General features: G+C 40.0%; 1 protein-coding gene across 1 annotated transcript in view; it reads left to right on the top strand.

Moving 5' to 3' along the window:
- The window catches only part of LOC149279462 (nidogen-2-like), a 30170-nt gene extending 3515 nt beyond the window's left edge, over window positions 1–26655 (top strand). The window contains exons 3-20 of the mRNA XM_089501168.1: window positions 5895–6127; window positions 6847–7532; window positions 8848–8997; window positions 9302–9547; window positions 10025–10225; window positions 10991–11218; window positions 13617–13766; window positions 14492–14624; window positions 15788–15921; window positions 19053–19289; window positions 21330–21569; window positions 21785–22006; window positions 22422–22591; window positions 23650–23779; window positions 24467–24638; window positions 25466–25623; window positions 26293–26416; window positions 26535–26655. Coding sequence (XP_089357294.1) covers window positions 5895–6127; window positions 6847–7532; window positions 8848–8997; window positions 9302–9547; window positions 10025–10225; window positions 10991–11218; window positions 13617–13766; window positions 14492–14624; window positions 15788–15921; window positions 19053–19289; window positions 21330–21569; window positions 21785–22006; window positions 22422–22591; window positions 23650–23779; window positions 24467–24638; window positions 25466–25623; window positions 26293–26416; window positions 26535–26655 — 3735 coding nt within the window. The remainder of the gene's footprint in view (window positions 1–5894; window positions 6128–6846; window positions 7533–8847; window positions 8998–9301; window positions 9548–10024; window positions 10226–10990; window positions 11219–13616; window positions 13767–14491; window positions 14625–15787; window positions 15922–19052; window positions 19290–21329; window positions 21570–21784; window positions 22007–22421; window positions 22592–23649; window positions 23780–24466; window positions 24639–25465; window positions 25624–26292; window positions 26417–26534) is intronic.
- The last annotated feature ends 839 nt before the right edge of the window (window positions 26656–27494 follow it).

Genomic DNA, 27494 nt, shown 5'->3' with positions numbered 1-27494 from the left:
CAGATTGCATGTTAGATAATAACGGTAAATGAAATTAGGGGTCAATTTGGGTGTCAGAGTATAGAATATCTAGACAGATTGTAGGTTTGATTGTTCTCTTAATATTAACTGTACACTTTACTATACACTGTGAGTAAATCAATATTCGACTCACCTGAGATAGAAGCTGCAGCTGCCCTCCGTGGTCTGATGATTCTTGTCACTGATTGACTGCGCACGGGGGGGGGGACTAAATGGACCCCTACCTGAAGTGTTTGCCAAGCCAGCAACCTGGAGCTGACTGTCGGGTAACAGATCACATGCCAGGCGATTTGCTTGGTTGGACACATCTCCGGAATGTAAAATAGCTGGGGGGGAGGGGCAAATACAGACCCCCATACATCTGCAAAACAAAAATTTAAAGGGACCTTACTATGCATATCATGGCTGGAGTATCCGGTTAATGTTATTTCCAGTTAATGAGCTTTTTTCTTTATTGGCCATGGAACAATTAGTCCCTATTGAGAAAATTAGGACAAATGGTGGCCTTCCCAACACACACACATATACTACATGGGACATCACCATTCGGAAACCTTCATATCTGCTCCAAAATATGCAAAAAAAAAATAGAACGGGAGCTCTCCTTCACTCCTTACTATTTAATGATTGAAGAAAAATAATACTCACGTTTTATGGTCTGAAGGAGAGCTCCCATCCAGTTTTCTACAGAATTAGTCCCTAGCCATCCATTGAGTGCACGTGAAGTGTATCACTTGACATCGGGTCGGACGATTATTTATGTTTCCTCTACCGTAGAGGCTTTAGGTGTAGGTAACACTAAAGACAGCTGCCTAGAAAGCTACTAGACAAAGAGCCAATCTGAAAAGAAAACAGATCTGTTTCCTTTCTATTGTACACGGGACACAACTGTCCTAGCAAAAGGCGTTGACAAATATTTGTAGAGATTGAGAGGCAACCAGATCAATTTACAAGCCAATTGCTGTTTGTTAGAAGCCAGATGAATGGTACCTTTTTAGATCTATACAAATATTTCACCAATTTAATGCAATATTCTATAAAATTAACAAGGAAATTTGGGGGTTTTAGTAAACACAATTTACCGTTTGCTAATGTCGAGCCTTTTTAAATATATTTGTTTTAGATAGACTTAACGCCTATTGATTTATGGAAAAGTAAAAAGAGGAAATATCAAAGTGCCTTCAGCTGCTGGACACACTACTTGTTAGACTTGTGCATTTGGATTTGTACAAATTTTAATGAAATTTGCCAATTTCATGAATTTGAATGAATTTCCAAAAAACGTGGATGGACCCAAATAAACAAAAGAAGATGAAGCAGAGAATTCTGAATTTTCATTTGCATTTTGTTGCCTTCTCATGCTCTCTCTCAATGTCCCAACCTTGCGGAAGTATTCTCAGAGGCCAGAATAATGCAGAAGTGCTTCTCTTTCTCTGTGAATTCATCTGCAAAATTCTGGCTTCTTGAAGTACGTCTAGCGGAGCCACGGTACACGGCGCAGGAACAGCCTCTTCCTCCAATCAGGGAAGAGAGTTTACGCAGAGGCTCCACCTTTTTGCAGAAGAAGCAGACTAAGAAAAAAGACAGAAGAAAGTAGGACAACAAGAGGCAAGAAAAGAAAACAGCTGGGGAAAAAGAAGACGGGGACAAGGAAGCGGTTGGCAGAGAACATAGGGAGACATTGAGAGAGTGAATGAGAGTGTTAGAGAACGTGAATGAGACGTGTGAAAGAGCATTCGTGAGGCTGAGTGATGACTAATTTCTGAATGGAAAAAGCCCCTGAATTTCATCAGAACCGAAAGGGCAGGAAACAAAGTTTGTCGTCCAAAAAGGGGAAAAAAATGTTTTTGGTCCATTTGGACAAGTCTAGTAGATGTTCCACATGGGTTTTATTTGTTATAAGTTATAGCTGTGTTGAATCCATAATACTTCTCTTGTTAGCTGCACGTGGAAGCTGACTTAGATCTGGTTAGATTTTGAGATACAATCCCTGAATGTATTTTTTTCTGATTCTTTTCCTTTAATATCTCTGTTCCTTTTCCTCCTTTACTTTCATACTCCCGGGAATTCAAATCTTATTTTTGTAATGACCCTTAAAGAAATATTTTCCCAACTTGTTGACTCAGCTGTTCGTGGCTCATCTCCAAGCAAAGATCTTGTTTCCCATCTTAAAAGTTTGTGTTTGTATAGTAAACCCCCATCACAATAGAGAGGTACAGCACCCTGATGTTTAACCCTTTCATGTTAAATACTTGGATGAGGCTCCATCCCTAATGAGTTCTCATGATATTCACCAAAACCCATCTCCCAGGAACAGCTTGAAGGATATCTTTGAAAAGTGTATCCCATCACGAGGACGCACATTAGTACATATGTGTCCTTTCTGCATTCACTCACGCTTCTACTTGGATTAAATCCACATCTTGAAGTGGGGGGTAAATGTAGATGATAATGAACAGATTTTGCAATACTTTTTAGAGCAGGCATTTATTTGCTCAAGTTTTGTAAAGCTAAATAAACAAAAAGCAACCCTCATTTATTATTTGGGAAACACACACATTTGTTTCCAGAATATACAATCTGAGAAAATTGAAAAACCAAATTTGAGGCAGCTGCACATATGGAAGATTGTATATATTTTTTTCAATTTGTTTATTTATATTCCAGGGGAAAACTAGCTAATTTTGACCACCTATGTTTTTTTATTTTTTTTTATTTAATGGGGTTTCAGCCAGTTGTAGGCAAACTAACTGAAGGATATCACTGCCTTTTCCCTCCGGCATTAGCTTAGAGATTTGCATGCATTGTGTGCCTATAGAACTGTAAGAAAAGGAGGCACAGAGGCCCTCGTAGCGTCGAGTGATAACCCGGGTGGACTTTCCTTTTGTAAAAATCAGTTTACGATTAAGCATTTTACGTTTTCCAATTTTCTAAGTTACTTATAAGTAGTAAATCTTCTTGCACTAGTCCTTACCTGTCATAGAACTTTCAACCCTGCTGCTGCAGCTGCCCTCCTTCTCCGTTGTCCGACATTTGTTACCACTGATTTTATGTTTGGAGCAGCCGATCAGTAACAGAAGTGGAGTGTCCGTTTAACCCCTTAAGGACAATGGGCGGTCCCTAAACCCATTAAAAACAATGCATTTTTAGCCCGTACATGTACTTTGTCATTAAGGGGTTAATTGTGTCAGGATGTAAGTAAGCAAGTAAACGTTAAATGATCTCTTATTTTATTCTGTCCTCTGAAGGTTTAACCACATAAAACATCATGAGAATACTTTTCTATGGCTGCAACCTATCAATGCTTTTGCTTCTTATAGCAATAAAACATTTCCTGAAAAACTACGAAAGAAGCAAAGTTTTAGTTGCATAAAGAAGTATTTCTGGGAAGAGTCCGGGTATTACAGTAATAGGAAGAATCTTTCTAAGTCTAGATTTACCGGTAGTTATAAAGGTGGTAAATACAGCTGCGTAGGTGGAACAGCACCTTTAAATGGGTAACCAGAACAAGTTTGGTCTCTAAATTGGGACCTTTGCGTTCCACAGCAGCGGATAATTTTTTTTTTTTTATTTTAAGCATAGAACCTGATTTGTTTTCCGCAGTCCTGAGCTCAGGATATTACAGAAAGGATGTTGTTGGCAGACTTGGTTTAAATTTTGTGACTGCAAGCCAGGGAAGTTTCAGTGAAATGCCCCGTCATGAGCAGTTGGCACCGGGTTTTAATGGAATCATTTTTTTCCCCTTTGTAACTGTAGTTTCTACACCAGTGTCATATTTAGAATGAATTATACAGTAAAACAAGGAACTAGACTGTGCGTTCTTAGATATTCTAGCTAATGTATAGATCAATAAAAAAATGGGGAAAATATCACATTTATGAGGGCATCATTCAGGTAAATATGCATGTTTGGGATTCTCTGTTTTAGTGACCATCAGGACCAGTCATAGTGACGGGGCGGGACCTACAGTCATCTGCGAAAATACCCCCAATGTGTAGAAATCAGGAGGATGTGTTTACAATCGAATGGCAACTGTATCAAAAAGACTTACTCATGCCCGTGTGTGGGGCGGTGGTATATTCAGCCTGGTTGCCTCTCTAGATCCGACCCAGGGCAGCATCCCTAGTCGCCTCCTCTGCAGTTGGCATCCTAAATGCATTAAAAGACGCTGCCCACCTATAAGACAAGATGTGTTAGGATATGATGTCATAACCTAACGCCCCATGTCTTAAAGACATGAAGTGCTTTTTTAATGCAGTCTGTGCAGCGCAGCCTCCATAGTGCAAGTAGGCCAGTTGGGAAGATCAAAGGAATCGGCCCATTGTGCAGCGGGAAAACGGGGGGGCTTGGGCGATCTGCTCACCTCGTTTTTAGAGAAGGCCTGCAGCCCAAGGCTTAGTCGGCCAAGACCTGGATACGTCCCTGATGTGGGGCGACCAAGATACTTCTTGCCAGGGGTGCCATTTGATTGAGGCCCTCATGCCCACGGTGGTATAAACTTTTAAGGCTAAGCCCATTATAAGCTACAATGCGCTCCTTGCACTGTTCTGTTTGATATCGTTGGAGAGTCCTAAGAAGAATTTGGCAGAAAATATTCCTGGCACCGGACCACTAAATCCTAAGATTGCCAATTAAAGACATAGTGTTATTGTTCACAACAACCCCAGATAACCTTTCATTCCCTCGCAGCTTCAACTCCTAAGTCTGTCTTCTATTAATAGTGATGGGAGTAGCACAGCAGCAAAATCTTGGATATGAAACTGACCTATAATATCTGTATTAAGTTATTTCAATTATACATAACTAGCATGTATAACAGAGGCTTATAGCCAGGGATAGCAGGACGACACTGCAGCAAAACTCTGCAGTCTAATATAAAGTGATCTTTGGCTCCCTAGGAGGTGGCGCAGTATGGGGAAGGCTGGGAGCAGGGGTGCCCGAAATCCTTCTAAAGTGTCAAGAGTTACTTATTATTAGCTAGAGAGTAATAGAGACAAAAGCCCCGGGACCTCATTCATTGGATTTCCTCTCTATAGACACATTGCAGACTCAGTGTGACATCTCGGAAACAATGAAGTAAGCCCTTGAATGAGTGTTTTTTTTTTTGTTTAGCACCAGAGGATGTGATTTTGTTTTATTAACCTTTCTGGCACTAAAAGGGTTAGTAAGTTTAGATTTTTTCCCCCCCAAAGAATGCTTTATTTTAATGAGAAACAGTGAATTTACCGCCCTGCAAAACTCCAGATTACTCTGAAATCTAATTATCATTCATATTCAAGATATTTTGTCAAATTGCGATGACAGGGTGCGTCACCAGACATTATCGTAGAGAAACTCTTTTGTTTTTGCTACCTGCTCTATATGGACAATCATAAACGGCATTAGTTACAAAAAATGTAGCCTTATTGTTTTGTTTAGAAATTGTTTCATTTGACATCTTGTGTTCATTCTGATAAGATACTTTGGTGTTTAAGGTGTTGTATTAAGCAGCGGCATCCCTGAGGGCCATCCGGTGTAAAGATGGATTGTATAGGCGAGTTCTGTCCCAACAGTTGACTCGTATTAAAATGCTCTGAAGAAAGAATCCCCCCCCCCATTCATTTGCAAGGGGGGCATCACGAATAAAGTGACCACCCGCTCTAGAAGAGGTCATTTAAATAACCTTGTTACGCTGATTACCCATTGATGGTGATATATAAACCAATAAATAATAACAGTGAACTTACTATATATGCTACAAGCAGAAATAACTACAGGAAAGGTAAATGTAATTAGACTTAAAAATATATTCCTGCACACTTCACATATTTCCATGTTTTTTTTTTTGATGATTTTTCCTGGTTTATTTGTAAATATGTTCTTTCTTCTTCCAGTTCAATACATTCCAAGCGGTTCTGGCTTACGATGAGTCGGATGCCTATGCTATATTCCTTTATCCCGAAGATGGGCTTCAGTTTTTCGGGACACGTCCCAAGGAATCATACAACGTGAACCTTGAGCTCCCAGCCCGCGTGGGTTTTAGTCGAGGAGAGTCTGAATTAATGAAAAGGGAGGCTCCTTTTTACAGCGTGACCAGCAACGAACAGTCTGTGAAAAACCTTTATCAGTAAGTGGAGCGTTCCCAATAATCCGAGCTGAGCGCTATAGCGGATGCGCGACGTGTTGCTCTTAAAACGGAGACACTTTTGTCTTGCATTGTCCAGCAATTTCCTGTAGATTTAATATGTCAGCCCGCTTTCCAGGACATTTGTCAGCTCTACAATAGAGTATGTTGGTTTCAGAGCATACTGACAGGCTGTTACAGACCAGGCCATCGGGTATTCTGCATATTAGCTACACTTTGAGACAAGGCAACAAGAAAGCATTGAGCTTGCTTTATGTATTGCCATACAATGTATAGATCAAAAGCATTTACTACATAATGGATGCTGAACCACTAAAATGTTGCTACTCACCAACGGGATATAAGGTTACTTCCCTGTCTGTTTTTATTATTTAGAAACATAGAATTTGTCTACGGATAATAACTATTTTGCCCATTTCGCCTATATTTAGACCTAATCAGTGCTTGATCACATCTAGATATACCTCTCCAATGCATGCTTAATTTCTCTCATTTTGTTAACCTCTACCACTTCTGTTAGGTGGCTGTTCTACTCATCTACGATCCTCTTAGTAAAGTAAAACTTCTTTACGTCATATCAAAGCCTCTGACCCACTAGTTTTAGATGATGGCCTCTTGTTCTAACATTTCTCTTCATTTCTATGTATTTGGTCGTGCTCTCCAACTGTTTAAATGCCTGTAAATGTTTTTTGTTTAAATAGGTCAGGGAACGTTGGAATTCCTGGAGTGTGGATCTTTCACATTGGTAGCATTTCTGAGCTCGATAATGTAATCCCAGCCAAATTTGAGAAGCCTCCCACTAGCGAATGGATGGTACCACCGGACAATTTGCACACCGGCCACACTGAAATTCAGCCAAATGAAAACCTTGACACTGAAGAAGGCATCGACTACCCAGAGTCTTTCTATGATGAGAACGGGGATGACTTGGAGTACCCTACCAGTGAAATCACAGAACTGGAAACACACGATCCATACACGGAACGTGACCATAACACTGGATCTCAAGGCCCCCTAGACATCGAGGACACTGATTCAAAAACATCCAGCTCAGAAGTTGAGTCTGACTTGCATTATTCACCAGTAAACGAGCCCATATCACCTTATTATCCAGAGGCAAACATCCCATACCAACCTACCGAGTCAGACAGAGAGGTAACGGAGCCTCTTGTGGAACCTCAAGTCCATCCGGGAGAGAACTCTGTGACTGATGAGTCCTCTCTTAATAAAAATCTCAGCCTTGATCCAGAAATTGGTGCTACGCCTGCAAATCCTGATGTTCTCACAGGGTACCCAGATGGTGAACTGGATTCATTTGGTCAACCACTTCCTGAAACCAGTTTCGGGAGGAGTCGCATTCATGGGGATGTTGGATTGGACGCGGACGGTAATAGAAGCGTCATAATTATTATATATAACCTTTAGCTCTGCCTTGGATTACTTGTGGCGTGGAGTGTGTTGGATCTATCTACAATATTTATATTGATAATTTTGTGGTATGAATGAGAAAATATTAGATACAGTAGTGTTAATAAATCTGTATTGATAGTCTAGTTATTATATATATATAATTATATATTTTTGTCTTATATGTATAGGACCATATTAATCAAGCGTAAATGGTATCAGTAGACAAATTCTATTTCCTCATTAATCCGGTTTTGCTGTGATTAAATTCAATCCACGCCATATAAAATTAACATGTATTTACAAATTTAGATATTTAGTTTTAGATAATTTGGGTTTTGGCTTCCAGTATCTAATGAGTACCATGGAACATACCTCTCGTGTGCTCGGAGTTCAGTAATTCCCATCATCCATTCACGCCATTCTGATTGGCTGCTCCTTTTGTATCTTTTTATATCAGTGAAATAACCCGTACAGGCAGCCTATGTGCCTTTTTACTTTCCCCCCCCCCAATAGCAATAGCTACCTACTGAGAAAAAGTTCCAATTTGTCATATGTCCAGTACATAGACGTACTACATCTTTAAAAAAAATAGATATATTATTGTTTTAAAGAGCGCCGTCAAATTCCGTAGCGCTGTACAATGGGTAGAGAAGACATAACAAGTAGTATGTAACATAACAAATTGACTTACAGAGAGAACAGGTGAGGAGGGCCCTGCTCAGACGAGCTTACAGTCGAGATATATGTGTAAAATATGCATGCAGTAATAAGCTAAAGCTGTGTATTTTCACATGTGGCATGTCTAACACCATATGGAACATGTACATCACAAATAACAATCTGTCATATTTCCAAATTCCTACGTTTTACAATCCAATCATACGCATTATTTTATTAAAATAGGTAAAGCATATGTATTAGAAACCCACGTTATCTCTATACGATGGTGGCAGCCATCTTTAATCCTCCCTGTTAAGGTATAGCTTTTCTGACTCTTCCCTTTTGGAGACCTTTTATAAAGGTGGAGGACGGAGAGACGGGGAACTATTATTGGACATTAAATTGTTGTTGTAGTTCTGCCACATTTTGCCACATATTACTTCCCTGGGGTAAAATTGTCCTTTTCTTCCAACCCAATATATTAAGAACAATTACACTGATTCAAAAGCATATACGCTATATGTATCTTTAAATGGATTAATCTGAGTATGTGACATTCTATGTTGATGACAATTCCCCTTTAAACCACCATATGATTTTAATTTACTGTATATTCTGTTTTTTTTACCCAGTTTTAACTTACAATCCTGTGAACAAAGAAACTTGTGATCGCAAACACGGACACTGTTCCCAACACGCCTTCTGTGCTGATTATTCCAAAGGATACTGTTGTCATTGTCATGACACATACTATGGAAATGGGATACATTGTTTACCAAAAGGTACTTCATCATTTTAAGATAAACATACATATACTCTACATTTCTCTTTTAATCTCTGTCAATCCAAATCTTTATCTCAATTCTCCTCATCTCACCCCAGGCCTTCTCTTACTTTGGTCACAAACTCATAATGAAGCCCTGCAGGCTAGTTCTTAATGCCACATCTTAATTTTAAAGTTAAAAAGATTGTAACCTTTAACCTTAGTCTTCCAAAGTTATGACGTGGATATCCCACATAGAACCATGGTGTTTGCTTTGATGTATTTAAACCGTTAATATCTAAACAAGTCTTGTCCCTTATCAGGTGCTCCACACCGTGTTAATGGAAAAGTGAGTGGACGCATCCTCGTGGGGCAAACGCCGGTTACTTTTGAAGGTGCAGACTTGCATGCGTATGTCGTGGTAAATGATGGAAGAGCTTATACAGCCATTAGCCAAGTTCCCGAGCCAGCATCTTGGTCTTTAGCACCATTAACACCCATCGGAGGCCTCTTTGGTTGGCTTTTTGCCCTGGAAAGACCCGGCCACCTGAATGGCTTCAGTGTTACGGGTAAGTAAATAATATATCTATAGATGGAGATACTAATGGTCAAGGATGGTCTCTCCATCTGTTGTTAGTTTTTAATGGATGTCGCACAGCAGATGTTTATGTTTGTGATATTATTGTCATGGCCAAAAATAACAATATTGTGATATCTCAGTGGTAGATTTCATGAAATGATTAAGCAATGAGTGTCTAGGGTCCTGAGAATAGAGGATGATGGCCAGAGTTCCATTTAGGAATGTTGAAATCTAGCATTGCAAAATGTCACAATGATCCTGCAGGGACAGTTGCATCATATGGTTCTGGCAATATTTAAATTATTTTTTATTTTAAAGAGAATATAATTATTTTATAAATGTTTAGAAACAAAAGAGATCATACCTTCAAAATCTATGTAACTGACATGTCCCAGGTATGTGTCAAAGAATGAGTCTATCTGTAGTTGTTTTAGGTATCACACTATTTTGTTTGTTTTTTTTGAAGGTGCTAAATTTGTTCACAATATTGAAGTTACATTTTACCCCGGTGAAGAGGTTGTTCATGTCGTACAGACTGCCGATGGCTTTGATTCAGAGAATTATATCAATCTGAAAACTAAAATTCAGGGAAAAATCCCATATATTTCACAGACCTCAACCATCCAGATCCACCCTTACAGTGAACTGTACCATTACTCGGGGTCAGGTAAGTGTGGGCAGACATGCTGAGAATGTGATGCAGAGGCTTAAAGCTTTCCAATGGAGGGTGATACGGTGGACTCTTCTAATGTACACAACTGATATTATTTGCTAGAACTGGGTTAGATCAGGTTCATCTCTTTAAATGCCAATTTCAAAATAATTTGTAATACACACTAACCAATAAACAAACACACAGGTAGACCAAGACCATCCAGGGCCCCATGCCATGGTCCTCTTACTTGCCTCCCATCTCCATACGCAATGCATTTATAAACATATATGATTCACGAAGGATACTTATGCATGAGCAGGAAACCATCTTCCACACACTTGGTTAATTTTACATTGTGTGGACAGCTGTATATCGAAAAACTATCACCAAGAGTTTCTGATGACCAAACCTGGGAACTTTATTGTCCAGAAAAGCCCAGGTCCCTCTCCAGCTCTAGACCCAGTGACCGACCTCTTGGTCCACCCCTGTTTGCACTATGGCTAACTCAACTGATTTCTGATTAAACAGGATAATTATTATTAATTCATTTATACAGCACCATCTTATTCCACGGTGCTGTGATGGTTCCTCTTTTGAGACTAATCAAAATACAACAGTGCACTATAGAATAAATTAAAGTATTAAAGACTACTTACAAAGATTACCGCCACATTGAATTCTAGACTTGCCTTACCTGGAAAAAAGATATTTATGTATTTTGCTATATAAAATTTCACGAGGTGTCTGCTTCTAATAAATATCTCTCTTTATATTTAGTGGTGACTTCCACTGCAACGAGAGAATACTCAGTGACTCTGGAATCTAATGAAGTTCAAAGATACTCTTATCGAATTCGCCAAAATATTACATACTATGACTGCAGCCACTCACAAAGATTTCCTCCTAACGCACAGAAGCTGAGTGTGGATCGAGTGTTTGCTCTCTACAACAAGGATGAGAAAGTTGTGCGCTTTGCGATCACAAACCACATTGGATCGGTTCATGGTAAGCTGTGATACATTGTTTATTATGTGTGGAGCGATAAGCCTGTGGACCAGTGTTGTTCAAATTTTTATGACAGAGCTTCTCATTTATGAGCAGAGACTTTAGTTAATTTTGATTTGACCCCGACTGGTTGACATTAATCTGTCCCATTACAAGTCAGGAAAGTAGGAGACCCATCATCTATAAAGTGAGGAGGAACTCACTAATTTTAGAGTCTTTTATATATGGAAACTCATACATGGACAATTGGAACATCTCCTGCATCTCCAGGCTTCCAGAAGTTGTCCAGAGACTTACTGATTTATTTGGAGCTCAGCTTGGGGAAAGCCAAAGCATCTTAGAAACATAGAATTTGATGGCAGATAAGACTCAACCCATCTAGTCTGCCCATTTTCTTTCTGTTGTAAAAGATGCAAACATATTTTGATCCTTGATTGTGATTTATATTCAGGATAGCCGGGTGCCTATCGTATGCATATTTGAATGCTACCATTTATCTAGCACCTCTCAGTGATGTAAAAATTCCTAAAATTACATCTAGGCCCCAACCTAAGCCTCAGACTTTCACTAAGTGAAATTAAATAGTACATCTTATTTAAAAAACGAAGACTTCTGGCAGTAAGGGCTGTCATCATGGAATCATAAAGTGTCCACTGCTTTGTTTTACATTCTTTGCCTAGGTTGTTCAATTCATACTCAACGCCATGACATAGATACTAGATAAAGATATTAAATGATGGCAGCCGTGGCCTATAATTCCTGTTGTAGATGATAGCCCAATTGTGGGACACAGGATACCTCTGTCTTGTGGAACATATTGGGAGTTGCGGTACACTCAGTAGGGTGTCTACTTCATCATTTAACAATAAAGTAGGATTTCCCCGTTTCTTTTCTCTTTTAATTTTTTCAGCTGGTTTTATTATGTGTGTTCATATGCTGGCTGAGGGCAGGGAGGGTCTACTTGTCTGATTTCTCGTGTAACAATGTCCCTCTTCTGTTCTTTAATAGCCTGAGTAATTTGGCTCAGCCTTTTGGGTCAGGAAGTCAAGGAATATAATGTCTACCATAAAATATCCCGAAGAAGGGAAATACTATTCATTAGCCAGACACAAAGAGCAGGAGATAAAGATCCCTATGAGAATGTCAGAGGAACAAAGCGAGCTGGATGTGTGAGGGCAGATTACATGCTTGTGAAAAGCAAATGGTGCCTTTAGTTGTCTGGATTAACAAAAAGGGGAATCTCGCTGAGCCGTAAATTGTCCAAGAACTTAAAGAATGGGCACTCATCAGGAGCCCCCGAATGGGGTGTGAAAAACCTAATGAGCCGTCCTTTCATCCAGAATTGCATTGGGAAGATGTGTGCCGTTTTCTTTACATTGCAGGATTTTTTTTGCCTGAATTCAGAGTTTCTTAAACTTTTAATGCATGTTTTTCAGCTGCTTTCTCTCCATCCCCTCATGTCTTTTTACCACCGAATCAACACTAGTAAGAATTACCAGCATATAATTAGTAAATATCTCATGTAAAATTTGATGAACCTTGTAGAAAACTACAATGAATCCTGCAGGTATTTGTGGCCCGGGGGGCCTGGTCCAGCACTTTTTCCCTAAGGTCAAATAGGTACTTAGAGCAAGGCCCGTAAAGAGATAACAGACACTTACAGTTCTACTCATACCCACAGGCCTTCCCCTTCATAAACTGTGAAGACATAATAAAAAAACAGATCCAGCCCCCAAAAAATGGAGGATCACAGTTCCCAGGCGATTCCCATCCCCCACACACAGTGTGCACAGTGAAATGTAAAGAATTTTTTACAATGTTGGACAGTTTTGCCCCCCCCCCGGTTTCTACCCCACAGTGAGGAGGACTGATTCCCGGTCAGATATACACGCGTGTGTGTGTGCATTCGGTGTCTCCTTTCCCAAATAAGAATTTATTTGGGGGTTACAATCCCCTGAAAGGGCCTGGATGATCTCTGAAATAAAAAATGCATATTTGTTTTGCTTTCTGTCCACCCTCCATCCCAAATTTACCAGGTGGGGGTAACGTCCATCGATCCTTCAGCATGTAACAGTTTGGCCAAGGGGTGGGCATGGTCCGCCTTACCATCAAAATCTACTATCATTTTCAATCATTTGTTATGTACTAATTTGCAGCAACAAGTCAAATTAACACTGACTTTTTGTATGACTTAACTGAAATATTTTACTCAAATTTAGCCCATAGCAATTATTTTTTTAATATAAAGCAAAATAATTTACAATATGGCTGCCCTCAGTTGACCCGTATAGTTTACTGGTGAATTTTGGGTTATTCGAGAACTATTCTATAGTGAGATGTTTTCATTTTGATTTGGATTAACAGTGCCAATTACAAACGTATTTATTTTTTATTTTAGAAATGAGTGGTCAGGATTCTACAGAGGTTAACCCTTGCTATGATGGCACCCATTTATGTGACACAAAAGCCCGCTGCCAGCCTGCCTCAGGACTCAACTACTCCTGTGTGTGCGCATCCGGGTTCCAGGGAGATGGCCGCGAGTGTGCCGGTAAGCGGATCCGTGCCATAAATACTTCCCTTCTAATGGTCTGATTGTTGGATGTTGGTATTCAAAGAAATTGCTCAGTTAAAAGGAACTACCAACGTTTTTTTAAACCTGTTACTGCTTTCGGTTATAAAACAATATTAATTTTCACATAATATAACACTGTAAACTAGCCCATGTGTGTCACAAATATGTGTTTTCTTTCTGCTAACTTAGCACACCCTGACTCCTTATCGTCTGTGGAGAAAAGGACTTCATTAGCATTGCCATAAAGCACCAGCTCAGCATGGTGTTTGACCACAATGTCAGCCTCCAGGTCTTTAAATAAGCGTTTATTGGAAGAAATGTTACTATTTTCTTCAGTGCTAAACGACTGTACTGTATACAGCACTGCATTTAAATGGAAGGCTGCTGACTCAAAAAATCTCACCAAACATAAGACCATTGTGATACTTATTTTTTAGACATTTTAATCTATTTGCTTATTCTTATTGTCCTGTTCATTCACATCTTTTGGTCTCCTTGATTTCAAGAATGAACAGGTGATGTGATATAGAATGAGCCTTTGTCCAATTCCGCAATGCATCTAATAATACTCTAATGGAAGAAAGAAAATTAACTGTGTTCATAATCATTACCATGTTATTTCAGAATTCAAAGCTAAAATGAATGACTGTAGACCATGCCTTTTTTTTATTCTACATCCTGTTGTGTGTTATTTTTGTCAGATGTTGACGAGTGTGAAGTTGGAATACCCCGATGTGGACAGAATACTATGTGCATCAACCTTCCTGGAAGCTACAAGTGTGAATGTCTGAATGAGTACTCATTTTCTGAAGACGGCCACAACTGTGTGTGTAAGTGCCTTCACTGGCTTCCAGGACTGCCCCAAGGCTCTCGGCCTCAGGCGAAAAATAGGAGGGGTATTCACTAAAAAATGACACTTCTGACTTAATTAGAGTGAATTTCTCCTACAGGAAGACCTGAGATAGCTCTGTATAATGTATAGTTAAACTGGTGGTCTTCACTGTGCATTATGCAATAGCAACCCGGCTCTTGCAGGAGAAGCTCACAAAGGATTACAATTGATGAAACATATTTAAATTGGCAAAAAAAGTATTTAATCTCACCAAATGAATCCCTATGACTTTGGTGTCTTCTCCTACTTTACATGGTGTCATTATTGTATTCTAATATGAGGACAATATTTCTTCTTTTGTCCTCCCACATTCCTGAATGTTCTCAATTATCCAGTTAAAGATGTTCTTTCCTTGATGTCAACAGACAGTTCTCCTAACAATCTGATTTCCCATAGCACTCTACGGCCATACAGACACTTCTTTGTATTCACAACAGTTACTATAGTATAACTTCCATAAAACATGTTTCTTACATATACAAAAGAGATGACCATCCGGTAGGTAATGTCCTCTGTAAGGTTTGTGACACATTTCAGACCATCAGTGGTCAATCTATGCTCTTATTCGGGAGCTGTCGCCAACACAACCTTTGGCATGACTGAATTCATATAACTTTCTTTTTTACCTCGCCCGGTATAAAGGTAGCTTGAACCAATCAACAAAACAAAGCAGATTAACAAAATGAGAGAGAAAACATAAGGTGAAGGAACAATCATGGAGCTCTCTAGAACATAGTGGGTGTTTAGAGTACAGAACTGTGTCTTTAGTGAGTGTCTGTCCAGCTATGAGAATTACACCCGGTGGAGAATGGACTCTATTACCTGGAAAGAGTTAATACTTTAAATGCCATTGAACTTCACAGTGAGTTAGCTCACCATCTCTAGTAATGATGAGCTGCTTTATCCCTGAACTTTGAAATGGCCTTTTGGAGCTCAGTTACTTTAACCATTGTTTGAAATCAGTAGTAAAATTTGGACGTCTCAAGCTACGTCTTTATAGTCGAGGGATTCTCATATAACTAGATTGCATAATTACCTAAGCCAATTTCCCTTTAAAACGGATGCTATGTTTAACACTTTCATTAAATTCTGTTTTAGTGACGAGACCGCCAGCCAACCCTTGTGAAGATGGCAGCCACACGTGTAACAGAGCTTCTTCTCGCTGTGTTCCTCGTGGAGATGGGGTTTTCACATGTGAATGTTTTCCTGGCTTTATCAAAAGTGGAGAGAACTGCATTGGTAAAATCCCTAGATTTTTCTTCATTTCATTGTTCTATTAGCGAGCATAATTCTTAACCCCTTCAGTTGATACGTTTGATTATGATACTTCTAGACTAAATCTTTGTATATAAAAATCTTGTCATTATGAGAATTGTCACTGGCTTAAGAATGTAAGACCTAAAACAAACATGTTCCTGTTCCCCCGCTGCTGAGCACACTCATCGAAACGTTTTTGTGTTAATGACCGGCACATATGCTTGTACATGTTATATATGTCTGTCAAGGTGTGATACTTTGTATGATCACTTTACAAGCCCATTACATGACTCACTGACCTGTAGACTTCAAAGGCTTTTTGATTCTTGTGTTGATTTGTCCATCTGATAAGATGCTCACTCATAAATCATATAAAGTCCTATGCCATTGTTAAATCCCTAACATGCATGACATTGTGGATGATAGAAGAGAGGACTTCTACATTCAATGAGTGCTTATTCTGTTCATATACGAGGACACATTATGGGGACTCGAGGCAGCCAAGGTTGTGCTCACCAAGCATTTCCAAGCTCAATCTGTTGTGTTGTGAGGTTTGAGTTCCTAGTGCTTGTGTCAATATGATGACTAGCGGAGGGCTTGTGGTTTTACAAGGAAGCTACAAGAGGAGAAAGAGAGAGAGATGAAAAAGAGAGAGGAGATTTTTAAGGATGGCCGGGGGGGCGATCAGCAGGAAAGCAATGGGCATTTGAAAACGTAAACAGAATTTGGCCAAAAAGAAACAATGTCCCCAAAATATAAATTTGGTAAATATACAGGAAAACAACAAAAAAAGTAGAGGTTTCTAAATTAATTTAGCTATACTAAAAGTAGGGTATTCTGCTTAATTTTAGACTTTTGTAACGGGGGGACACTTGCTTGAGAAAACAACAAAAAACCTTATTGTATTTGTGATTATAAAATAAAATATCAGATCTGCTAAGGTTTATTGTAACGGAGAATGCAATTAATGTTTTGTCTACACGGAGCAGCACTTCTAAGGCGATCCTTCCCTTTTAACCACATGTTATAGTACTTTGTTATCACCTTTGGTGGAATACGATGCCTGGGGGTTAGGTCTAAAAACAAAGAGACAAAGAGCTCAGGGCATCAAGGTAATTATTTATGGAGGTTCCAGCTGAATTCAGCTTATAAAGGTAAATAGTCTCTAGCCTTTAAACCGAATATTCTAAAAGAAATAATCATAATTTAATTTTAACAAATATTGCTAAAAGTTTAAGTCCACCATTTCCCCCAGGATACAATATTTGTTTGTCAGAGGCAGAGTAAAATGACAAAAATGAGATAAAACCCCTTTTTAAAATGCCAGATCAGATAATACAATCTCACAGATCATCAAAGTTTGGACATCAAACAGAACCATGCTTTCTGTCTGTGGTTTCTTCTTATTAAAGGGGGTTTTTCACATGTCCGGTTTGTAACTCAGAAAAAAGTGTGTCTGTAAGCGTAAAATTGTCACTTTAAAGTAACGACTATGACCATTTTGACTTTGTAGCCGTAAAGTGCTATTTATCTCAATTTGCAGCTTGAACAGACGCAAAGAAGAGCGTTTTGCTAGAATGATTTGCTTTGGTGTCCTTTTTGTGTTATCTGCAGGTATTTGTGTAATGCCGTATGCGATGTTATACCTTGTCTAAGAATATAAAGCTGGAAAAGCCTGGACTAAGTATACTGGAGTCTGGCTTTGCATTTTGGGTGACGCATAAGCTGGAATTAAAGGTGCTGTTCCACTTACTCACCGAAATGTAACAAATCTCTAACTAAATACAGCATCAGTGTCATCATTCCTAGTGTTGAATGTACAAACCTTTCCCAGAAATTATTTAGCTGTGCAAAACTTGTGTGATTAAACCTTCACCGGAAAGCATCTTAATAGCTAAGAAAATAATGACATCATTTATAACTGCGGGGTTAACCTCCCCTGCTCAGGGAGTAAAAAGGCTGCTTGTAATAACTATTTAGACATACACACTGTCAGATGGCAGGACATACACATCAAACAGGACAGCAGGAAAAGCTGCAGTTTTTTCTCATATAAAAAAGATCTGAACCGAATTTTAGGGAGTGATTTCACTTTAAAGTCAAATACTAATGATACCAGCATGCAGCTAGTTGTAAATCCCGCTTTGTATCTTCCTTGAACAGATGTTGGCGACTGTAGGATGAGCAGATGTGGTCCAGATGCGTTATTTTTATACTAATGTATCTCCTGTAATAATTATATGAAAGGGATGCCTGTGGGGCTGGCCCAACACACTGTGCTGCCTTAAGTCCAAGGGTAAAATGCTGCCTTCGCCACCAACTAAAATCATGCCCACATCCATTATGTTATGGTTAACAAATTCACTCTCTTATGCTCGCACACACGCTCTCGCACTGTCATTCACAAGCTCTCGCAATGTCTTGCCGACCGCTTCCATGTCCCTGTCTCCTTCTGCATTCTTTTCTTGGTCTTCTTTCTTCGTCTGCTTCTCCGTGAACCTGTCCTCTGTAGAAAAGGGCAGAGCTTCTCGGCACAGCCTTTCCCTGATTGGAGGAAGAAAGTCTGTTCCCATGGCTCCAACTTTTTGTGGAAGTGCATAGAGAGGTCAGGATATTGCATATAGACTCACAGAGAAAGACAGGTACAAAATGGTACTCTTTCTCCATGAATCCATCCTGAAAGAATATGCCTTGGGGCGGCAAAGTGCCACCCTGTCAAAGTGCCACCTGCGTCCCATGGACCCACCTGCGTCCCATGTATGGGCCGGCTCCGGATGCCTGACATGGAGCCTGAACACAAAGTACAGGGGAACAGCAATGTGGGCTATAACTATAGCTGATACTACGAGTATCATGTCGACACGGGTAGCCAAACAATTCCAGAGGGATCCATGACATGCGCTCGGGCGTGCAGATTGTATTTTATTGTACTTTGTTCAGCTTTTGACAATTGATGCTTGTAGAAAAATAGAAAGAAGAGTAAAAATATGCATTTACCACCTTTAGCCACAGAACTTGGCTTCCCTTCAGGAAAATAGTCCCTTACTGTTAAACAAAATATCTCCAAAAAAACTCAAAGTATACTAATTTAACATTTCATTTTGCTGTTTTAGCCAATTCTGACATCTCCTGCTCAGAGAAGCGACGCCTGTTGCTAAACGAACAAGGACTCCATGGTGCCCGTCCTTTGGTTGGCAGTTTTGTACCTCAGTGTGATGATGAAGGAAACTACAGCCCGTTGCAGTGCCATGGAAGCACGGGTTACTGCTGGTGCGTTAACAAAAAGGGCGAAGAAATCGAAGGCACGAGATCGCCCCCTGGTGGATTAGCCCCACAATGCAGCACTCCGGGTAAGTCTGTATATACTGAGCTTAGTGCTCACAAAACCCCATGTTTAGCCTATAACAGGGGTGTCCAAGTTTTTTCTGCAGTGGGCCACTTCATCAGAATTGTATACGTGCGCGGGCCGCACTCATTTTTCACTGTGACAAAAAATATGGCCTTTAATAAAATATGCAGATTAAAATAAAGTAAATGACACAAAAGCTTTACTCTTCCTCTCACTGATTTCTGGGCCTTGAAAGTTTTGCGACTACAAATTCAGGATTCCCTAGATTTATTCTAGGGATGAACTAAAATGAAAATTCTGGACCAAAACATTCAGGGTTCACTTAGCCAAAACCGAAAATGACCCCCACCTTTAAAAATACTAATAAAAACTCACATGTTTAATAAAAGTAGGTAACACGCAATTGGACAAAATTAGCAATATGACTTGGCATGATAGGAGTGTGATTGCTGTTAGCCTAGGCAACCAGTAAATGCTGGTACCTAGGCATGATGGGACTGTGCTCGCTGTGATTGCTGTTAGCAATCACACTCCTATCATGCCAAGTCAGCCAGTACATGCTGGTACAGGGTGGCTGTAAGTGATGTGCAGACCCCATACTGCTGGCAGCATCACTACACAAGGGGGGCAGCTAGCTAGGTTTCAGCATGTACTGGCTGACTTGGCATGATAGGAGTGTGATTGCTAACAGTAGTCACAGTCCCATCATGCCTAGGTTCCAGCACTTACACATCCATCCAGTAAATGCTGGAACCTAGGCATGATGGGACTCTGATTGCTGTTAGCAATCACACTCCTATCATGCCAAGTCAGTCAATACACGCTGGTACAGGATGGCTGTAAGTGATGTGCAGACCCCATACTGCTGGCAGCATCAATACACAAGGGGGCAGCTAGCCAGGTTTCAGCATGTACTGGCTGACTTGGCATGATAGGAGTGTGATTGCTAACAGCAATCACAGTCCCATCATGCCTAGGTTCCAGCACTTACACATCCATCCAGTAAATGCTGGAACCTAGGCATTATGGGACTGTGATTGCTGTTAGCAATCACACTCCTATCATGCCAAGTCAGCCAGTACATGCTGGTACAGGGTGGCTGTAAGTGCAGACCCCATACTGCTGGCATTATCACTACACAAGGGGGGCAGCTGGCCAGGTTTCAGCATGTACTGGCTGACTTGGCATGATAGGAGTGTGATTGCTAACAGCAATCACAGTCCCATCATGCCTAGGTTCCAGCACTTACACATCCATGCTAACACACACACACACACACACACACACACACACACACACACACACATTTATTCATATAATCATTAATTCACAGATTCATTCCCTCAATCACACACACTCATTCAAACACCCTCCCCACCCCCTTACCTGTACTGCAGCTCCCTCGATGCCGCTCACAGACTTCAGCAGGGGGCGCGGCCTCCCTCTGCCTTCTCTGCTAAAGCACAGAGGAAGTAGGAAGTCACGTGAACTCCGCTTCCTCTGTGCTGTCCAGAAGACCCTCCCACAAGTAAGTAGCAGGGCTTGAGGTGCGGCTCGTGTAAGATCGGTTGCCCTGGCTGCCGATCTTACGCGGGCCGCACCTCGAGGTCTCGCGGGCCGCATTTGGCCCGCGGGCCGCATGTTGGACGCCCCTGGCCTATAAGCTTAGCCTGGAAGGGACAGAGCGCTTGATATATTCTATATTTTAGTTTTGACGTGACTCAGAACCAGGTGAAATTGCTGAAATTTTGTCATGTTTCCTCTCCCTCTTCCCTTTTACCAGGTGTCACTAACACTAAAAACACACACACGTAAACAGCATACACTCACACACACATGCTAACACCATACACGCTAACACACTCACACTAACACCATACACTTACAAGAAAGATTAGAAATAATATTGCAAAAACTTTAACCTGCATTATAACCCCAAACTATGAAACAGGAAATGTTGCTATATTTTTGAGTAAATCTGGGTAGAAAATAATCCCACGCCTGCATTTTAAGGTTAGTTAATGTCCTATTTTTCTTGTAGCCGAGATAAAGAACACACCTTGCTTAGCAGATCGTCGGCGTCTGCTTGAAGAGCTGAGACCCAGAGGCGCCCGTCCACTGGTGGGTAGTTTTGCACCCGAGTGTGATGAGGAGGGTAACTACGTCCCACTACAGTGCCATGGAAGCACGGGCTACTGTTGGTGTGTTAATAGTCATGGTGAAGAAATAACTGGAACAAGAACCCCCCCTGGCAGAGCACCTCCTCAGTGTGGCATTCCAGGTATATCCTTCTACTTTTAGATTGACAAAAGCCATTTGAAAAAGGTTCTCTAAGATGAACAAATCAACTCTATCTAGCCTCTACTGTGTATTTTCCACTAGAATTAAACCCTTAGCTATCTCAGAATAGTCACTGTTGGATTATTGCAGACCTCGTTACCACCCATGATAGGAGAGGGCACCTCGTATGACTGAATATTGATTTATTTTATACAGAGCCCACCCAGAGACCGCAGACTGTATGCGAACGTTGGAAGCAGAGCCTTTTGGAGCACTATGGAGGGAACCCCACCGAGCAGCAGTATGTTCCTCAGTGCGACCCGTATGGGGACTTCAGCCCTCTGCAGTGTCATGGCACCAGCGGCTACTGCTGGTGTGTGGATAAAGATGGTAGAGAAATTCCTGGATCTAGAACAGAGCCTGGAATGACCCCTGCATGTAAGTATAATTATTATCCCTTGGATGTCATTAGGTCAGATCCTGTGCCTGCAGGCAATAAATCATTGTAGTACTTCACCATAGGACTACCAAGGGGCATGCGATATCCTGACATTCTGCAGAACTGGAAATTACATCGGGCTTTATGACCTTTACACGTTGGGCACATCAGAAACCATCAGTGACAGAATTATAGACCTCGTGCTGACCCTAAAACGATAATTTATCACATAACTAACCCACAATACATACTAGAAAGTGAAAGTGAACTATTGTCCTTAATAGGTTAATCTATTTTATTAACCGGATACCGGATATTATACCGGATAAACTGGATCACCTACAGCTCGGTTTCACCAAAGCAGAGCTCTGAGCTCATGTTGTCTTTGCTTTCGTGTCTTGTATGTTTAAACAGGTATCCCCACTGTTGCCCCACCGACTGTGCGGCCAACACCTCGCCCTGATGTAACTGTTCCTGCGACCGGCACTTACCTCCTGTATGCACAGGGCCAACAGATCGGATACTTACCTCTTAATGGCACAAGAATGAACAAACAGAAAGCCAGGACTCTGCTGTCACTTCATGTAATGTATCTGCATCTCTAGGGGGGGGACTGGACATACAGCTGGTTCTGGAGCAGGACTTATTGTGTATTTTATGGCCAATACTAATGTGTAACAAACATTTGGGGTCTTGTGTGCTGCGTTGTGCTGTAGTACATTTCGAATGTTTTCTTTTAACTGTTTTGCTGAAAATCATTAGCTCAGGGCATCGCATATTACGGATAATTACAGAAACAGCACTGAAGTGTTAATGCTCTCAGAAGTCCGTCCATTCCTGCAGGAAGTCAATTAAAGTTTTATACACATGGAAGAAAATAACCCGTGGCTGGACAGCTGTTTTTAACTAAAGCTCTCATCATTTCCAAGTCATGACTTTGAAAAAGCATCCATTCCCACCAAATCATTTCAAATCTGTTGCTAATTTAGCCTGGCATCTGTGAACTGTAACTCCCATCATGCATAACCATCCTTTGGGTCTATAGGCTAAAGCATGAGCCAAGGCTTTTGGATTCGGGTTTTTTTTTTTTTTTTTAAGTATATAATTTTCGCTAAATATTTGCAATGATAAGGCGACCACAATGTTTAGATTATAGCAAAGCAGGATTCTCAAGAACAACAAGAATTGTTTTTTTCTTTTTTTAAAAGGCCCATAAGCTCTATAAGTGAACGTGTATTAAGCCGAGCTCAAAGGAAATTACATTATTATGTCTAACGCTAATTACGTTCCTGTAACTGGACGTCCGTATCCTCTTAGTTTTAGGATTGACGGTATAGATTCTCTTTCAGGCCGGACTCTTTCATCCAGATAGAATATCCTTTTACTTAAAGCAGATGTCACTGTTCCCGAATATCACACTTTGCTTCCTAAATAAACCAATATAGGGGCATTTACAGTAAACAATATATGTACTAGAAACCCAACTTATGCCTATGCAGTGGAAGCAGTCGTCTTAACCTCATCATTTTTGGTAAATAAATGTAATCATGGAAAAAGCTTTGTCAGCTGTGCCCTATTAAAAAATGCTCAGCATAACATCATGACGGAGTCACAACCTTCTCTCTCGTTCTCTTTGCTGCAGGGTTCCATAGTTGTGGGAATTGATTATGACTGTCAGGAGAAGATGGTGTATTGGACAGATGTGGCCGGACGCACAATCAACCGCGCAAGTTTGGAGCTAGGAGCCGAACCAGAGACTATCATTAGCACAGGTAACTAACTGTTCTTTCCTGAGAAATGAAAGAGGAGACACAGACCATACTATACTAATTCGCAGAGCCCTGTTATCTCAGGACGGCTGAATTCCAAAGTCCTTCCTTTTATCGCTTTATTCATATGAAGTCGTTAGAACCTTGTTGCCTAAAAGTTTTGCCAAATTAAACAGAGAGTGACCAGGAATCTGCGAAAAGGAGTTTATTTAAGGCATGCTATAATGTATTTGTGATTAAAAAGTATTGTATCATCCACTCTGCTGAATTTAACACTTTTGTTCCTCAATGCCCAAACCTTTCCCAGAAATATATTCCTTATTCATATCAAACTTAGCTTCTTTCATACAATTGCCATGTGACACAAAGGGAGGCACTGATGGGTTATTGCCATAGAACGTGTAAAATGCCAATGTCTTAAAACGTTTCTTCTTTCATGCAATTGAACACGCATAGAAAATAATGAGATGTCAGATCTGATAAAGTTTGACACACCAGAGAGTGCAATCCATGGTGGAACAGCACCTTAATAAATTAATTGCACAAATTGAACAAAGTTACCCTTTTTTTTAAAAAAACAATATACATATATATGATTATTTTTTTTGCCACATTGTAATATATATTTTGTTGGTGGTAATTACACATAATGCTATAATGATGTTCTCTCTCTCTCTCTTTTCCCTTAAGGTTTGATGAGCACCGAGGGTCTTGCTATTGACTACCTTAGAAGAACGATGTTTTGGACAGACAGTGGCCTTGATAAAATTGAGAGTTCTCGGCTGGACGGGTCTGAGAGGAAGGTCCTGTTTGACACACAGCTGGTTAATCCTCGCGCTATCACCGTGGATCCCATAAGAGGGTCAGTGAAACTAATCATTCTCATTTGCAGCTCTAACAAACAAAATTCTAAAACATTGGTTTTTACTAATCCGTTATATGGATAGGATATATATATAAATCATTGTGACATGAGACGGAACTAAAATTTTCTTCTGTAAGAAGACCAGGGGGCGGACAGAATAGCATCATTGTCATTGTACAGCGTAGAATCAGGACCGGTCCTTATCTGCAGGCTGGGTGACTCCTATGGAGCTGAGCTGGTAGAGTGCGCCACCTAGAGGTTCTTTCTAGGAAAGCAAGTCAAAGTTGGACTTCACTGCATTAAATACCTTACCCATCGTACTCTAGCTCTTTTTATTGGCTGCAGTGTAATGAATAAGCGTTATCTGGTCAAGCCCAAGTGTCCCGTTTTGTGCAGGACACTCGTGATTCTTGGGCGCTGGTCAGCCCAGCCTCTTGTGAAGCTGAATGAGATTGTGCTTTTGCGGCACTGACCTCAATTGCAGCTCCCATGTGGCAAACTTAAAATCATGACATATCCTGGGATTCTTCTTCAATACGTAGCGAGGTGGATGGTCCCTTGTCTCTAACCATATCCCATAAATAAGGTGTCGTGTTTTGGACACCTGAAATGTTGGGGCTATGGATTAGTGTCAGTTCCTACAAATATGTAAATAGGGAACAGCTAATTGCTTAATTATTTCTGCTATTGTTTAAATGCTTCTAATGCTGCAAGCTTTCCTTTCAACTCACTTCGAAAGAGATAATTTTTTCCTGATAATGAGCGTCATGAAACCCTCTAAATCTTGGTTACATGAAATCGATTGCACTTTTTTTACATCAAAGGAATCTTTATTGGACGGACTGGAACCGAGAGGCCCCTAAGATTGAAACATCTTTTGTAGATGGTTCAAACAGAAGGATTCTGGTGAATGACGACATTGGGCTACCCAACGGTCTGACGTTTGATCCATTCACCAAACAGATTTGCTGGTCAGATGCAGGTATTTCATTCTGTTACAGGATATTTATTAAAAGCATTGGAAACTCTGAATTGCAAAGTGACCAGAGAGTGCTCATTTAAATGGTATTTGTGGTTTCAACAGAATTATATAGCAACTCTTCCTATGCCAATGATTAAGATGCTCCTTCCAGCTACTGAATCTCCCATGATTTTATCTTCCGGCTTAGGGAGCCACAAACCTTTTATTTCTGTAATGATTTAGCGCATCGGAATACACGGCACGTTAATTTATCATGTGCAAAAACACAATAAACCAATTTTAATGGATTGGTTTTCTGGACCTGGAGGTAATACTAACACTACACCAACCCCACAGTATTCCTCAGATGGAAGAGACTTCTATGGTATAGAAAGCTTTAGCGACATCTTTTTCTATATAGACCCAGTAAGAGGTATAGGCATTGATTTAGGCCTTCTAATTAAAATTGGTATAGGAAGTGAATATTTTCTACTGTTTTAAGGTATGGTATACAAAAATGTACTGTAACAAACATTAGGATAAATAATTAATACACTCCTGTAAGGGCTTTTAGCTAAGGTTGTCATCTATATATATATATATATATATATATATATATATATATATATATATATATATATATATATAAAAAAATATCTGTGAACTTGTTTATTTTCCATATGATTAAAGGAACCAAGAAGTTAGAATGCATCTTATCGAACGGAACCGGAAGACGAGTCATACAGAATAATCTCAATTACCCATTCAGTGTCGTCGCGTATGCAAATCACTTCTACCATACAGACTGGCGAAGGTGAGATCATCACTTTGGGGTAGTAAGGATTTTTTTTTCTTGTTAAGGATTGTGTTTAGGTTGACTTAATATTTCTTTTGAATTACTTTCTAACCAATGCCCCATTATCTGTTGGCAGGGATGGAGTGATATCTGTAAACCGAGAGAGCGGACAGATAACAGATGAGTATCTGCCTGACCAGAGGTCACATCTTTATGGAATAACGGCCGTGTACCCTTACTGTCCTTCAGGTGGGTAAAGCAAATAGAAGCCCCAACTCCTGCAATACATATTTGTACAGTTCGCTGTAATGAAAATGCCCCCTACCGAGAAATATTTGTTATCTATTGATCCTTGATATCCTGCTTAAGTGTGTGATACACAAAGCTGGAAGATCTATTCACAACAGCATATACTATCTGCTAATACAGAATGAGGAAGACTGCCCTCTCCAGCCACGCTCTGTAGTAATCAGTCTTTATTAAACTTGACTTTCTTTAACTTTCTTTTATCTCACTTTTTAACCTGTGCATTTTAGGGAGGAAATAAACACAAGAAAAAAAGATAAAATAAAGAACAAAAAGTCCTATAAGAAAACAGTATCTCTCAGTGCCTCTAGATCTGTTAAAAGGCTGCAAAGATAAGACACCAAGTGGAGAGAAACAGAGGGAGAAAAACCAAAACCGATATCATTTGTAAAGCTTTTTTTACCTCAATTTTTTACTACTGTATTTTTTGTTTTTAAAGTGTTTTACCTGTAAAAATGAATAAGTAGGATAGAGTATTATTGTGGCATCAAAGATAGGAGGTTTAATGAGTGGTCACAGAGAATGCCGTGTGGGACCCTCCAGCACTAAAGTGGTTAATTTTTATTTGTAACAGTTTACTTTTTTAACTTTATTTTAAAGGATTTTATACCCTTTTTGTACCCAAAGTATGTAGTTTTTTTCACATTTATAGAAAATCAAGCCATGTCTACTGTTAAACAGTTAAGTGTATATTGCCCTGCCCTTATTTGTACCAAAAATGCAAGATTTTCAAATAAATCACGTAAAATACCCCAGTGACATGACTCTCTACTCCAGTAATTCAATAAAT

The sequence above is a fragment of the Sceloporus occidentalis genome, unplaced genomic scaffold (assembly GCF_023333645.1).
Source record: "Sceloporus occidentalis isolate IW3139 unplaced genomic scaffold, rSceOcc1.0.p SCAF_165, whole genome shotgun sequence".
NCBI lineage: Eukaryota > Metazoa > Chordata > Lepidosauria > Squamata > Phrynosomatidae > Sceloporus > Sceloporus occidentalis.
The sequence above is the reverse complement of the archived record's forward strand: the minus strand, read 5'-3'. Positions and strand labels throughout refer to the sequence as shown.